The sequence below is a fragment of the Enhydra lutris genome, unplaced genomic scaffold (assembly GCF_002288905.1).
Source record: "Enhydra lutris kenyoni isolate GAN:26980312 unplaced genomic scaffold, ASM228890v2 scaffoldscaffold58, whole genome shotgun sequence".
NCBI lineage: Eukaryota > Metazoa > Chordata > Mammalia > Carnivora > Mustelidae > Enhydra > Enhydra lutris.
In genome coordinates, this window is record NW_019154142.1 from 9,973,849 (window position 1) to 9,985,369 (window position 11,521).

The window sequence follows — 11,521 nt, forward strand, 5'->3', positions numbered from 1 at the left end:
TCCCTGCAGTGTTTGTCATTTGCTGTCCCGCCACTGCCCTCAGCATTCTCTTCAGAGAGAATGATTTTTCAGCTACTGATTATATTTTTCAGCACCACAGAGTCTTAAAATAGACCATTTTAACATTCAGCCATAAGTATACTTTCTGTATGTGCCATTACTTCATCCATTTTAAACTGTTTATGTGATTATTTCCCAATAAGTATGGTTCAGGGGGAAATATCTGCATTGCCACACTTGCTGTTATTTAAATAACTATCTTCTGTCAGTTATTTGAAAGCCTGGTTTTAATATCCCATTCACAGTTTAAAGTGGAATCTGCTTTGAGCATTTTTAGTAAAAACAAGGAGTCTCCTACCAGTAAGACCAACCATGAGCCAACTTCTGAATAGAGCCTCATACAAAATCTGATCCTGTTGGGGAAGAAATGTATGGGCTAGCGACTACCAGGACATAGGATCAGTGTAGATCCAACTGGCCACCCCACATACGAAGATAAGAAAACTGTTGCTTTGTTTTTGAGCCTTTGTTGGCTCAGTGTTGAGGATTTAATGAGGTATGGACAAGGTCCCTGGCCCGTAGGAGCTTATAGCCACATTGCGAACCGCCTTGGACATCTGGTTGCAAATTTGGATTTTAACCTTTAGTTGGTGAGGACCCGGTGAACTTGTAAAATCATCACGGAGCCCACTATTTTTGGAAGATCGTCACACGAATACATTGAAGGGAAACCAGTTAAAAGGGTGGAGCGGGGTGGTTCCTCATTCCCCATCCCGCGGCAGGGCCATTCTGCCTTCTGCAGTGTTTCCTCCACATCAGCCGTGATTCGGGGTGGGGCCTGAGCCGCAGACAGGCTGCCCACCTCTTGCCGGTTTCCCAGGCAGTCACGTGGGCCTCTCATTCATATGTCCATGTCTGTGTGGTCAGACCACAGGTCGTATTTATTCTCTGTGATGATTAGTCTAAGAATGCAAACCAGTACCTGTTGGTTCATTAGATTAACCTAATCCTTAAAAAATAAAATGTGGCCTTGTTTGCCCTTCTCTATCACTCAAAATGATGAAATTCAAGCTTCGGTTTCAAGTCATGGTGACACCTGAGTGTGGGGCCCATGAGCATGTGTTTCCTTCAGAGAGTGAGTTTAAGAGACTCACATCTGGAGCCCGACTTCCCTTAGTCCCTTTAGTGCGTCTTGCATGGAGACAGCCCTGTTCCCGAGCAGATCTATAGCTGAAACTGCTTGTCTTTGCTCATTTGTACAAGTGGTTATTATTCCTGCTCCACCGGGACTTGAGAGATGAGAAAGGAAGGGTACCTGTACCATTTTTATCCCAGAACCCAGCAGATATGCTGGGAGCTTCTGTAGAGACCATCAGGAGTACATGAACAATGCTGATGAGAAGACCAAGTGACTGAGAATCTCTTTGGCCAATCCAGTTGTGTGGTATGATCACCTCCCCTAATTCTCCTTTTTTCTGAGTCCGCAAGACCCAACAAGTCAGCACTCAAGGCCTTCTAGAACCCTAGGTCACAGAAGCCTGCATTTACCCAGCTAATAAGAGGGAGAATGATAATTAATTTTAGCTAGCAGAAATGATGGATGTCATTTAGCACCGTTAGGGTCAGAGTGGAAAGAGGAAGAGAAAACAAAATCCAGATTTCCCAAAGGACTTACTTAATGGCATTGTGCTATAGTTTCTTCTGCTTATTTCTAGAAAACTTTCTCCAGCCCTGAGCCCTCCACGCTTCCTTTCTGGACCGTGTCCCTGGTCTCCTCAACCCCTCTCACACCTTGTGTTAGTTACCCAGTTCAGCATCTAAATGCCTGTAAAACTGGAACACCTCTTTAAAATCCCAGTTTCAGCAACAGCTTTATTCCAGCTTGAACAATGAGGGGAGAGATTCTAGAAACCGTGGAGCGGGGACCCTACTGAGGATTCCTGCAAGCCCAGAGCCGCTCACACGAGGGCTGTGTCACGCGGTTGGAGATACTCAGTTTGCCGACATTAAAAGACAGATTGAGCATGAAATGAGAGCTTCTGGTTCTTTCTCTCTTTGCATTATGACCTGTGTATTCCCACTTCCTATTGTAAAATATTTACCAGCACAGAAAAATGAGATATATTGAATGCATATGAAAATGTATGAACTTTGCAGTTACATATTAATCAGAACTTTTATATTTTGCAATTTAATCAAGTGATATAAAACTACCAGACTCCTATTTCAGTAATATTACATGTGGAGTATTTTCGGGAATACATTTTTTTTGGGTAGAGAGAGACAGTGTGGTCCTTACCAGTTGGTTAAGGGAAGCTTCATTATTTGAACTGTTTCTCAGCGTGTCCAGGCTCATCTTTGTGAGACACATGGGCGGCGTCCTTGCAGTGGCCAACATCCGAGGAGGTGGCGAGTATGGAGAGACGTGGCATAAAGGTGAGGTCTTTTCTCTACAGAAACACAGCATAGCCACCAATGTGTTTGAATGAGCTGCCGGGATTAGGAGCAGACAGGCGTTTTGGCTAGACAAGCAAAAAATAAGATGTTCAAACATGTTGCAGGCATCATGGCTCCTCTAGAAACAGCTCCGTTTTTTTCAATTTTGTTTTCCTTTGTACTGTTTATTTTAATGAAGTACGCACTTTTTCGGAAGCATTCCCTATAGAGCATCATCAGCATTGGGTTTTTTAGCAACGTGTGGGCCCATTTTTATCTGTCACGGTCAGAAGTGGGTCTGCAGGGCACTTTTGGGCATTTATTCGATCTCTCCAGAGTCAAGACCAGGCTCTCTGGTTAGCATTATAAGGCCATCTCCAACCAGGTCATTTTGTCTTAAAAGGAGCAGCCCCGAATAGAGCTTTCCTGTTCGCAGAGCAAGCATCCTTTTGCTTGCGTTCTCTGATTTCCCCGATGTTGCTAAGAAGCAGCATCCTCCTAACATTACGGCTGTGACTCTGTCACGTGCAGGTTTCAGGCTCGAGAGCTCACTTGTTTTTCATGATTCAGTCTCCGTTCTCCAGCCTCCTGAAGCGTGTGTTTACTTCATTGGGGATATTACTTCCATAGTAAGCGTCATTCCCCAGGCCGTCCACTTTTTTTTTTTTTTTTTTTTTTTAAGTCTTATCTCTTCCTTTTCTTTACATGTGGAGCACATCCTTTCCCCCAGCCTTTTGTGTCTGGAATTCTTGACTAACCAATAGCCACAGGAGGGTGTGGGAACGCACTTTCAGTCCCAGCAGCCCCAGGCTTCTCCCCGTTCTCATCATCTGCCATCCCTGATAAGAAGGCCTGCTGGAACAAAGGTGGCCTCCAGGCCTTGGCATTGGTAGGCAGCATCAGGCATCAGTACATCTCCCACAGTAGGAGCAGCAGACCTGCATTTATGCACTTGTTCCTGAACCGGAGGCCAAAGGCTGTGGTTTTCTGCACAAATCCAGTCTGCAAAGATGAGGGTAGATCTGTAAAGGTATTTTTCATAAGTACCTGTTAGATGTCATGATGTAGGAAAGGCCAAGCCTGACCCCCTGAACATGCAGCAAGCACCCCAAAGGCTGACATCCGACAACATACTAACTACTTGAGCATCTCAGCGAGGGTGAGTGTTTCTCGTTAATACTTGGGCTCCTCGCCTGCCCGCTGTCATTAGGGCGACTGCTCTCAAGTGTCATCCCTAAAGACTTAATTGTCATTGTATAATTTTGACCCTGACCTGATATTAGAGTTTAATTACACTAAAATCATACTATGATATTAAGAGATGATCAGAGAAAAATAATCTCTACATTTCACATATTTATGTTCCAATTCCGTATGTGAAGTCTGGACCGCCTAACACACATCATTTACTCGTTAAACCGTCTGTGACATACATACACACACCCCTGCATGGGCTCTTGGTCCCGTGGCCCTCTCCTGGAGAACCCAGATTCTTCTCCATAAACCCCCTCTGGCCACCAGTTGTGCACCGTGCTGTAACGGGCACCAGTGCCCCTCATCTCTGTATTTATTAACCAACTTAATTATCCAAAGGTCCTGGTGGGGGGGGCAGTTTGGAGCTTGAATGAGTCTAAAAGTAGACTGTCTATTTCTAGACTGATTGATAAACTGCTCCAAATTTAGGCAGTCAAGGGGCCAGAAATGGATTTTTCCAGTTAGATCCACATATACTAAACATAGATAGATCTAAATTCCATTCTATTTATTGAGTTTAAAATTTGATGCTCTTTTAAAAAATATAGTCGTATACCCAAAATTATATTATTCCTGGAAACTAATTCTAGCTGTTCTAATTCACTGATGATTTCTTATTAAAATTTTAATAACATTTGTTTTGATATGAAAAAATTTCTTCGGTAGCACTGCTCCATCTTCAATTGACTTTCTGCAGAAGTGGTTAATCTCAAATATCTAATTAGGCCCATGTCTGATTTTTGTTCATGTCCCAGGCAGTTACTTCAGACGTCTCTTCCGTTGAGGGCACGTCTTTGGCTTTTGGCCTTTACTTTCAGATATTCCAAGACCTTACAGATGTTCCTCTCTTTACACAATTTCTTTGTGTGGCTTTATGCACCGGATGAGAAAATCCAGATTCTCTGGGAAGATGGCTCAGATCTTAATTTAAGGATTCGGAAACTGTAACAGGCTGCTCTGTGCAACCCCTACCTCCCCGCCTCACTCCTGCTTACTACATTCTCTAAATAGGGGCGAAACCAAACACCTTATTTCTCAGCCTTACCGTTTCCAACTCCTGCCAAGGGGAGGACTAAGGAGCACCCCTGTGAGCTCACAGCCATCCGTCCCTGAGACAGGGTCCTTGCTCACTACACAGAAAGGCTTGAGCACAGCTCAAGCTTAGCCTCTTTAAAATCTAGGTTCATGGGGTGCCTGGGTGGCTCAGTGGGTTAAGCCTCTGCTTTCGGCTCAGGTCCTAATCTCAGGGTCCTGGGATCGAGCCTCGCGTCGGGCTCTTTGTTCAGCTGGGAGCCTGCTTTGCCCCTTTCTCTCTCTGCCTTCCTCTCTGCCTACTTGTGATCTCTGTCAAATAAATAAACAAAAAAACTAAAAATTTTTTTTTAAAAATCTAGTTCTTTTTGGCTACCTGCTTTCCTACTTCTGTCGTCCTCATGGTTCTCTGACACAAGCGATCAGGTCCACCCTGTGGACTCATGACTGTGGTGTTAATGGGTTTCCATAATGCGTAACAAAATTTCAGTTGAGGCATTTCTTCTAAATGTGGGATTAGCCCGCTGTGTGTCAGTAATCGATAGTTGAAACTCTGCCCTATCATTTGAATTCCCTCTAAGTGACACTTCTGTCGCTGTTGTTTTTAAGGATTTGCTTCTTTACCGTCTTTCACTTCGGCACATTGCAGGTGGCATCCTGGCAAACAAACAGAACTGCTTTGATGACTTTCAGCACGCGGCGGAGTATCTGATCAAGGAAGGTTACACCTCTCCCAAGAGGCTGACTATTAATGGAGGTTCAAACGGAGGCCTCTTAGTGGGTGAGAACTGGATTCAATCGTGCTTACTAGTTTACACTCCTGGGATTTTCGGATACACTGTCCATAGACAGCTCTTGACTTTCTTTGGCTCATGGGTGGGAGCAAGGAAAGCAAAACCCGTTTGTATCAGAGCATCTGATAAATGACACAGAGTGACCCAGCTGAACCCACTGGACACAGGCTTGATTCATGATAGCCCGAGAGGCTGTCCCCCCACCCCCGCCCATCCCGTTCTCTTCGGGGCTGCACACTGGGTGGGACCCCTGCCCCACAGACTGGGTCCACAGCTTCCTCAGGTTCAGCCAGCACAGGACTGAGCCTGAGAACCCCTGTGATTGTGTTACTCAGAACTTGTAAGAAGTGATCACCACTAAACATTGTTGAATTCCCCATGCTGTGGGTGCAGATAGAGGACTGGAGAAGGAGAGCGCGCTAGCACGCGGACGCACGGCGGACAGGCAGGAAGTCGTTCATGGTATTAATTCACACTCGCTGAGGTCCCTGTGTGCCGGGAGCAGCGCTGAGCCCTTCGAGTGCACACTCTCATTTGTCATGCACGCAGCTTGAGGGACAGGAACTGGTAGGAGTCCCATTTACCAGGACCCGGGGGCACAGAGAGGTTGAGTCAATTGCCTGGTGTCACGCAGCTGCAAACTGGTGATGCTGGTTTTAGATTCTGTTCCTTCAACCTGGTGGTACGGCCTCTAAGTAGCTTTTCCTCATTTGGGGTAGTTAATGACGTTTTACCTTATAATGAACATTTATGGTAGCCTGGACTTTGCTTGCTGGACCCTCCATCCAACGTCATTAGGATATGACGGGCCATTATACAAATGTAGGTTCAACTTAAAACACACGTGAAAATCCACTGTTTTGGAAGGGTGGGGCACATATTCACTTGTTTCCTTATCCTTGAAATATACTGAGTCATTGCAAAACCTGAACACCTGTTCTTACTCTTTACCCCAATAGAATATAGTCTTTAAAAAAATATTCCCCATGTAGGTAACATATATATGTCCAAAATAATTTATTGAAATTTAGAAAGGGCGTTGATAGGTTTCAAACAAAACAGACTAACACCTCTGCTCCTGTGGAGCTTTCATTCTAGTCAGAGGTAGACAACACACACCAAAGGACCTGAGGCCAGCAAGGGCTCAGAGTGTTCTAGCAACAGAGTAGAGGCCCACGGCTGGCTGTTGCTGGGCACAGTGAGTGAGGGAGAGTGTCGGGAGAGGTGGCAGGGGCGAAATCAGGCAGAACCTCAGAGCCAGTCTGACCGACCTCGTTTACTCTGGGAAATGTGAAGCCTTTGGGGGAGTGTCATAAGTTGACTTATTTTTTAATGGGATCGCTCTTGGACTGATCGTGTTATGGTGTTAAGGGAAGCAGGAGAAGAAAAGTGGGCACCAGGTAGGAGGCCTCTGTCCCGGTGAGCCACGGGGGTGGCTTGGCGCTGGAGTGTGGTGATGGAAGCTGCAGGAAGAGGCCAGATTCTGGGTAGTTCTGAATTTGCATGCGGATCATATGCAAAGTGTAGAAGAGAAGAACGAAGCGCAAATAAATCTAAGATTTAATGGGAAAGGATATTGAAAATACCATCTGATTCCAGTAGTGGGAGAGCTGTTCAGTAACGGACTGTTTCATCCAGTAATTCCTTTATATTTTCAGCTTATTGGTTTACATCTGTTGGCAAACCTGGTTCCTTGAACAACTTACAAAAATGGATTTCCCTTCTCAGGGTGCTGAAGGCTTATTTAAAGGGATAGATTCCTGCCCCTCATATCTGAGAGAATCAGGGTCTTCCAGGGTAGGACTCAGGATCTGGTATTACGAATAAGCACCGAACTCAGAATCAGGGTGTGAACTAGGTTTTTTGCCAGAGGTAGGAGACATCCAGATTCCCTTGACTCACTGTTCCGTCACACCAGCTTTGATGGGACTTCCTCCCGTAGCATCCCTACCTCCTTACCCCAGGTTCCCTCACACCCCACAGCCCCTGAACTCGCCCACAGGGGTGGTTCCCACACTGTATGTCACTCACTCACTTAACTTTCCCACTAAAACCTTCACTGATCTGACTCCAGCGCCACGCACGTGGTGGGATGTTCAGTAAATATTGACTTATCCAAGCAGAGAAATACGTTTATGTAACTGAAGTATACGAAGATGAATATTTTTAAAACAGGACAAGAACGTGTGCCAGTAGTGGTTAGAGCCTGTGCTGGCTTACAGGCCCTGCCTTGGACTGTACGAATAGTTCTTTCAACACTTCCAACACCAAATGTATGGGGGCTTTTCTCCACACCAACCATTTGTTGATTTGTCTTTATCTAGATATTTAATGACAGACGGCCTCCTTTTCCATTCTTTGTCTTGGTTTCAGCTGCTTGTGCAAATCAGCGCCCTGACCTGTTCGGTTGCGTTATTGCCCAAGTGGGAGTAATGGACATGCTGAAGTTCCATAAGTACACCATCGGCCACGCCTGGACCACCGACTACGGGTGCTCGGACAGCAAACAACACTTTGAATGGCTTATCAAGTAAGTCTTAATTCATAGTGATACATGTGGTGCATGTCGCTAACGATTTGATAGTCTGCTCAACAGTCAGAAGGATAAGTGTTTGACTCTTTGTCCCTTTTGGTGTGTCCTATTTGCATATCATTTACTGCAGAAGTAGGGGAAGTATTGGGAATACCTATTTGTCTTCCTTGTTTTGATCTGGTCTTTAACAAAAACAACAAACTGCAAAGAAGTGACAGAATTCTAAAGATGTCCTCCCACCCCCAGATTCCTGTCCCCTGGTCTCTTCAAATCAGACACTAAGCTGAGTGCCGCTGTGAAGGGACTTTGCAGATTAAATTAAGGTTACTAATCAGCTGACCTTAAAATAAGGCAATAATCCTGGATTACTGAAATGGGCCTAGTCTCATGACAAACCCTGAGAGACAGAGCACTTTCTCCGGCTGAAGGCAGGGATGCAGCAGAAGGGCAGGTCAGACCAGAAGCAGGAGAAGCACTGGATCTGTCATTGCCGGCTTTGAAGATGGAGGAAGGGGGCTCTAGAACCGGAGAACAGCCGCCAGCCAACAGTCATCAAAGAAAGGGAGACCTCAGTCCTATAACCACATGGGAACGGAGTTCTGCCAACAGCCTGAATGAGTCTGGAAACAGATTTTTTTTTCCGCAGAATTTCCTGATAAGAGCCCAGCCAGCCAACACCTTGATTTCAGCCCTGAGACCCAGAGCAGAGAACCCAGTTGAGGCAACCCAGACTTCTGGCTGACACAACTGTGAGATAAGAAATCTGTGTTATTCTAAAAAGCCGCCAAACTTGTAGTAGTTTGTTACCATAGCAATCAAAAACTAGTAGAAAAAGGTGTCAGTGTTCTTTACGTCTATGGGTGGGATTTTAAGAAGGAAAGAGAGAGATGTGCAGGTACATTAAATTTATTTTGTTCTCTCAGTATAACCGTATATATTTGAAACTGCAAATCACGTTATTAAAATATTGTACAACTGCATTCCTATCCTTCAGCTGCTCTGGCAAGACCAGTGGGAAGATAGCAAACATTTAGACTCTCGTGACCATGAGCTACATTCTTTCTGGCTGTTCCCTGTCTTCACTTCCCACGTGCAGGGGTTTGGGGACCGACATCAGCAATTAGAACTGCCTGTGTCCCCTCTCCCAGTCTTCTCGGTCGACTCCACATTTCATTACAATTATTTCTCCCATCAAGCTTTTTCTTTGATTTTCTGTGATTTTTGTGGTTTTTAGCTCTTCAACTAAAATGACCAGTTTTATCACTGAAATAACCTCATTGACAAATACCAGTAAAAGCTAAATAAGAAGCTGTTGTTCAAATTAACGTAAAGAAAATACACGCTTAGGGAGTCTCATCTAAATTCAAAATACCGAATTGTGTATCAAAGGCAACAAAATATTCAATGGAACCTAATACTTCTAAAATTAATTTGGGAAAGAAAAGTAATTTAATCTTCCTCTCAAGTTGTCTGTGGTATTCCTACTTTAGACTTTACTTTTCCAACCTCGCTCTCATGGGGCTGTATTCTCACCCCCGCTGCTCCCAGCAGAGTACAGTCGAGCCAGAGGGGGCCCGACTGGGCAGGAGCTGCTCAGACCCAGCAGCTTGTCCCATGAAGCACCGTCTGGAGCTTAAAGCCCTCCCCCTGCCCAATGATGGAGCTGGATTTTCACGTTTGGGAATAGCTTGGATAAATTTTCTGCAGAAATTCTCAGTTTTCCACACCTTTTTCCCCAAGAACTAAACTTGAACTAGAAGGCTGGGGTTGATCCAAGAACACTCTGAAATGAGATCAGAAAACCGATCATTGCACCCCCACCCTATCTATTGGGAGGCTATACGCCAGAATGTTCCAGTCTTGACTTGGTTAACTGAGCAGAAATTTTACTGTTTTTGACTGTTTACCCTCCAAAATAAAACTCTCCTAAAATAGCCGGTTATATTCAGTAAGACTGAACACTGAGAAACATGACGTCCATATTGAGTAAAATGTGAAGAAGAAAATCCAGAGACCCCCTCACTTAACTACTACTATCAATTACTGTTTAATTCGACCAGACTTTTATTCTTAAAACCCTTTTGTTTCCGTACCTGAAAAGTTGTACTTGAGAAGGTGCCTCCCTGTTCCTCCACCACCTTTGTCACCATCAGCCTAAGGCCGTTTTCTTTCTGCCCAACCTGGAGAGCCAGCCAGAGGCCCAGACAGGATACAGGTTCTTCCTGGGACTGCCACGCTGAGCCTGCAGTAAACGTTTTATAGATGATAAAGGGGCCGTATGCTTCAACAAAAGAAAGGCTGGCACCAGTTATACCCACGGTCAGTGGCTTAAAGCCCATCTACTTGGTAGTAGTGAGAAAGTCGGTCTGAAGAATGCAGAACAGTTCAAGACGCAAGTGCGCACCTGCAGTTAGGGTTCTCACAGCAGCCCTGGGAGTTTCTCCTTTACCCAGCCTTCCAAAGCGGGAGCCACATCCATGATGCAGCTCCCCAGTTTGCTGTAGCCCGGCCAGCTAGGACCTCCACAGCGCTTCACACAGAGGCGGCGCTGGGCACCTGGGTGCTAGTTAGCCATGGTTATTGCTAGTGAAGTTAGGCTGGTAAACTACAGGGCTTCCTGTGTCCACCCACCCACCCACCTTCCTTGATCAGCCCCGTGGACACACCACTCTTCCTCTGCCATCTGGCCCCACGAAACTGCCTTTGCCTTTCAGATACTCTCCGTTGCACAATGTGAAGCTCCCGGAGGCAGACGACATCCAGTATCCATCCATGCTTCTCCTCACCGCCGACCACGACGACCGTGTGGTCCCGCTCCACTCCCTGAAGTTCATCGCCACCCTTCAGTACGTCGTGGGTCGGAGCCGGAAGCAGAGCAACCCCCTGCTTATCCACGTGGACACCAAGGCTGGCCACGGGGCCGGGAAGCCCACAGCCAAAGTGATAGAAGAGGTCTCAGATATGTTTGCGTTCATAGCGCGGTGCCTGAACATCGACTGGATTCAGTAAATGGACTCTCCCGCTCCCTCCTGACAGCCGCAGAAAACCTCAAGGGCTTTCACACCGTCCACACGGAGAAACCACTGGGCGTAATGCTTCCCCACACGGACACCGTTCCTGCACTCACAGACTGCAGTGGAACAGAACTGCTGCGGGAATTTTATCTTTTTTAGGCTTCTCCTTTTTAGCAAGCCCTTGGTGTTTTTTTTTTTTCCACCCTGTGCAGGCACATGTTTAAAAAAAAAAAAAATTTAAAAAGGCATGTTTGGATAAATAGCTAAGTGGCAGCCAACACATTGTGAATATTAGATTGCTGAATTCAGAGTCGTAGTCAGGCCTCCTTCATCTACAGCACTCAGTGAAACCTGCTTCTATAACCATAACCAATATATCTTCGAATGCAAGAACTGTTCTCATGAACAAGACCTCTTTGCAACAATAATAAATGTTATTTAAGAATGGGAGGCTTTGT

The 11,521-nt window shown here is 45.6% G+C and overlaps 1 protein-coding gene across 2 annotated transcripts in view; it reads left to right on the forward strand.

Annotated features, from left to right (window-relative positions):
- The window catches only part of LOC111158318 (prolyl endopeptidase), a 119,689-nt gene extending 108,403 nt beyond the window's left edge, over positions 1 to 11,286 (forward strand). Inside the window, exons 12-15 of one of the 2 annotated variants that reach the window (XM_022520289.1) lie at positions 2,342 to 2,436; positions 5,372 to 5,503; positions 7,890 to 8,046; positions 10,764 to 11,286. In XM_022520289.1, the coding sequence (XP_022375997.1) occupies positions 2,342 to 2,436; positions 5,372 to 5,503; positions 7,890 to 8,046; positions 10,764 to 11,058 (679 nt within the window). In that variant the 3' untranslated portion in view covers positions 11,059 to 11,286. Of the gene's footprint in view, positions 1 to 2,341; positions 2,437 to 5,371; positions 5,504 to 7,889; positions 8,047 to 8,695; positions 8,907 to 10,763 lie in introns of those variants that run through there. The other variant, XM_022520290.1, reaches the window with a different exon arrangement.
- Positions 11,287 to 11,521: the final 235 nt, after the last annotated feature.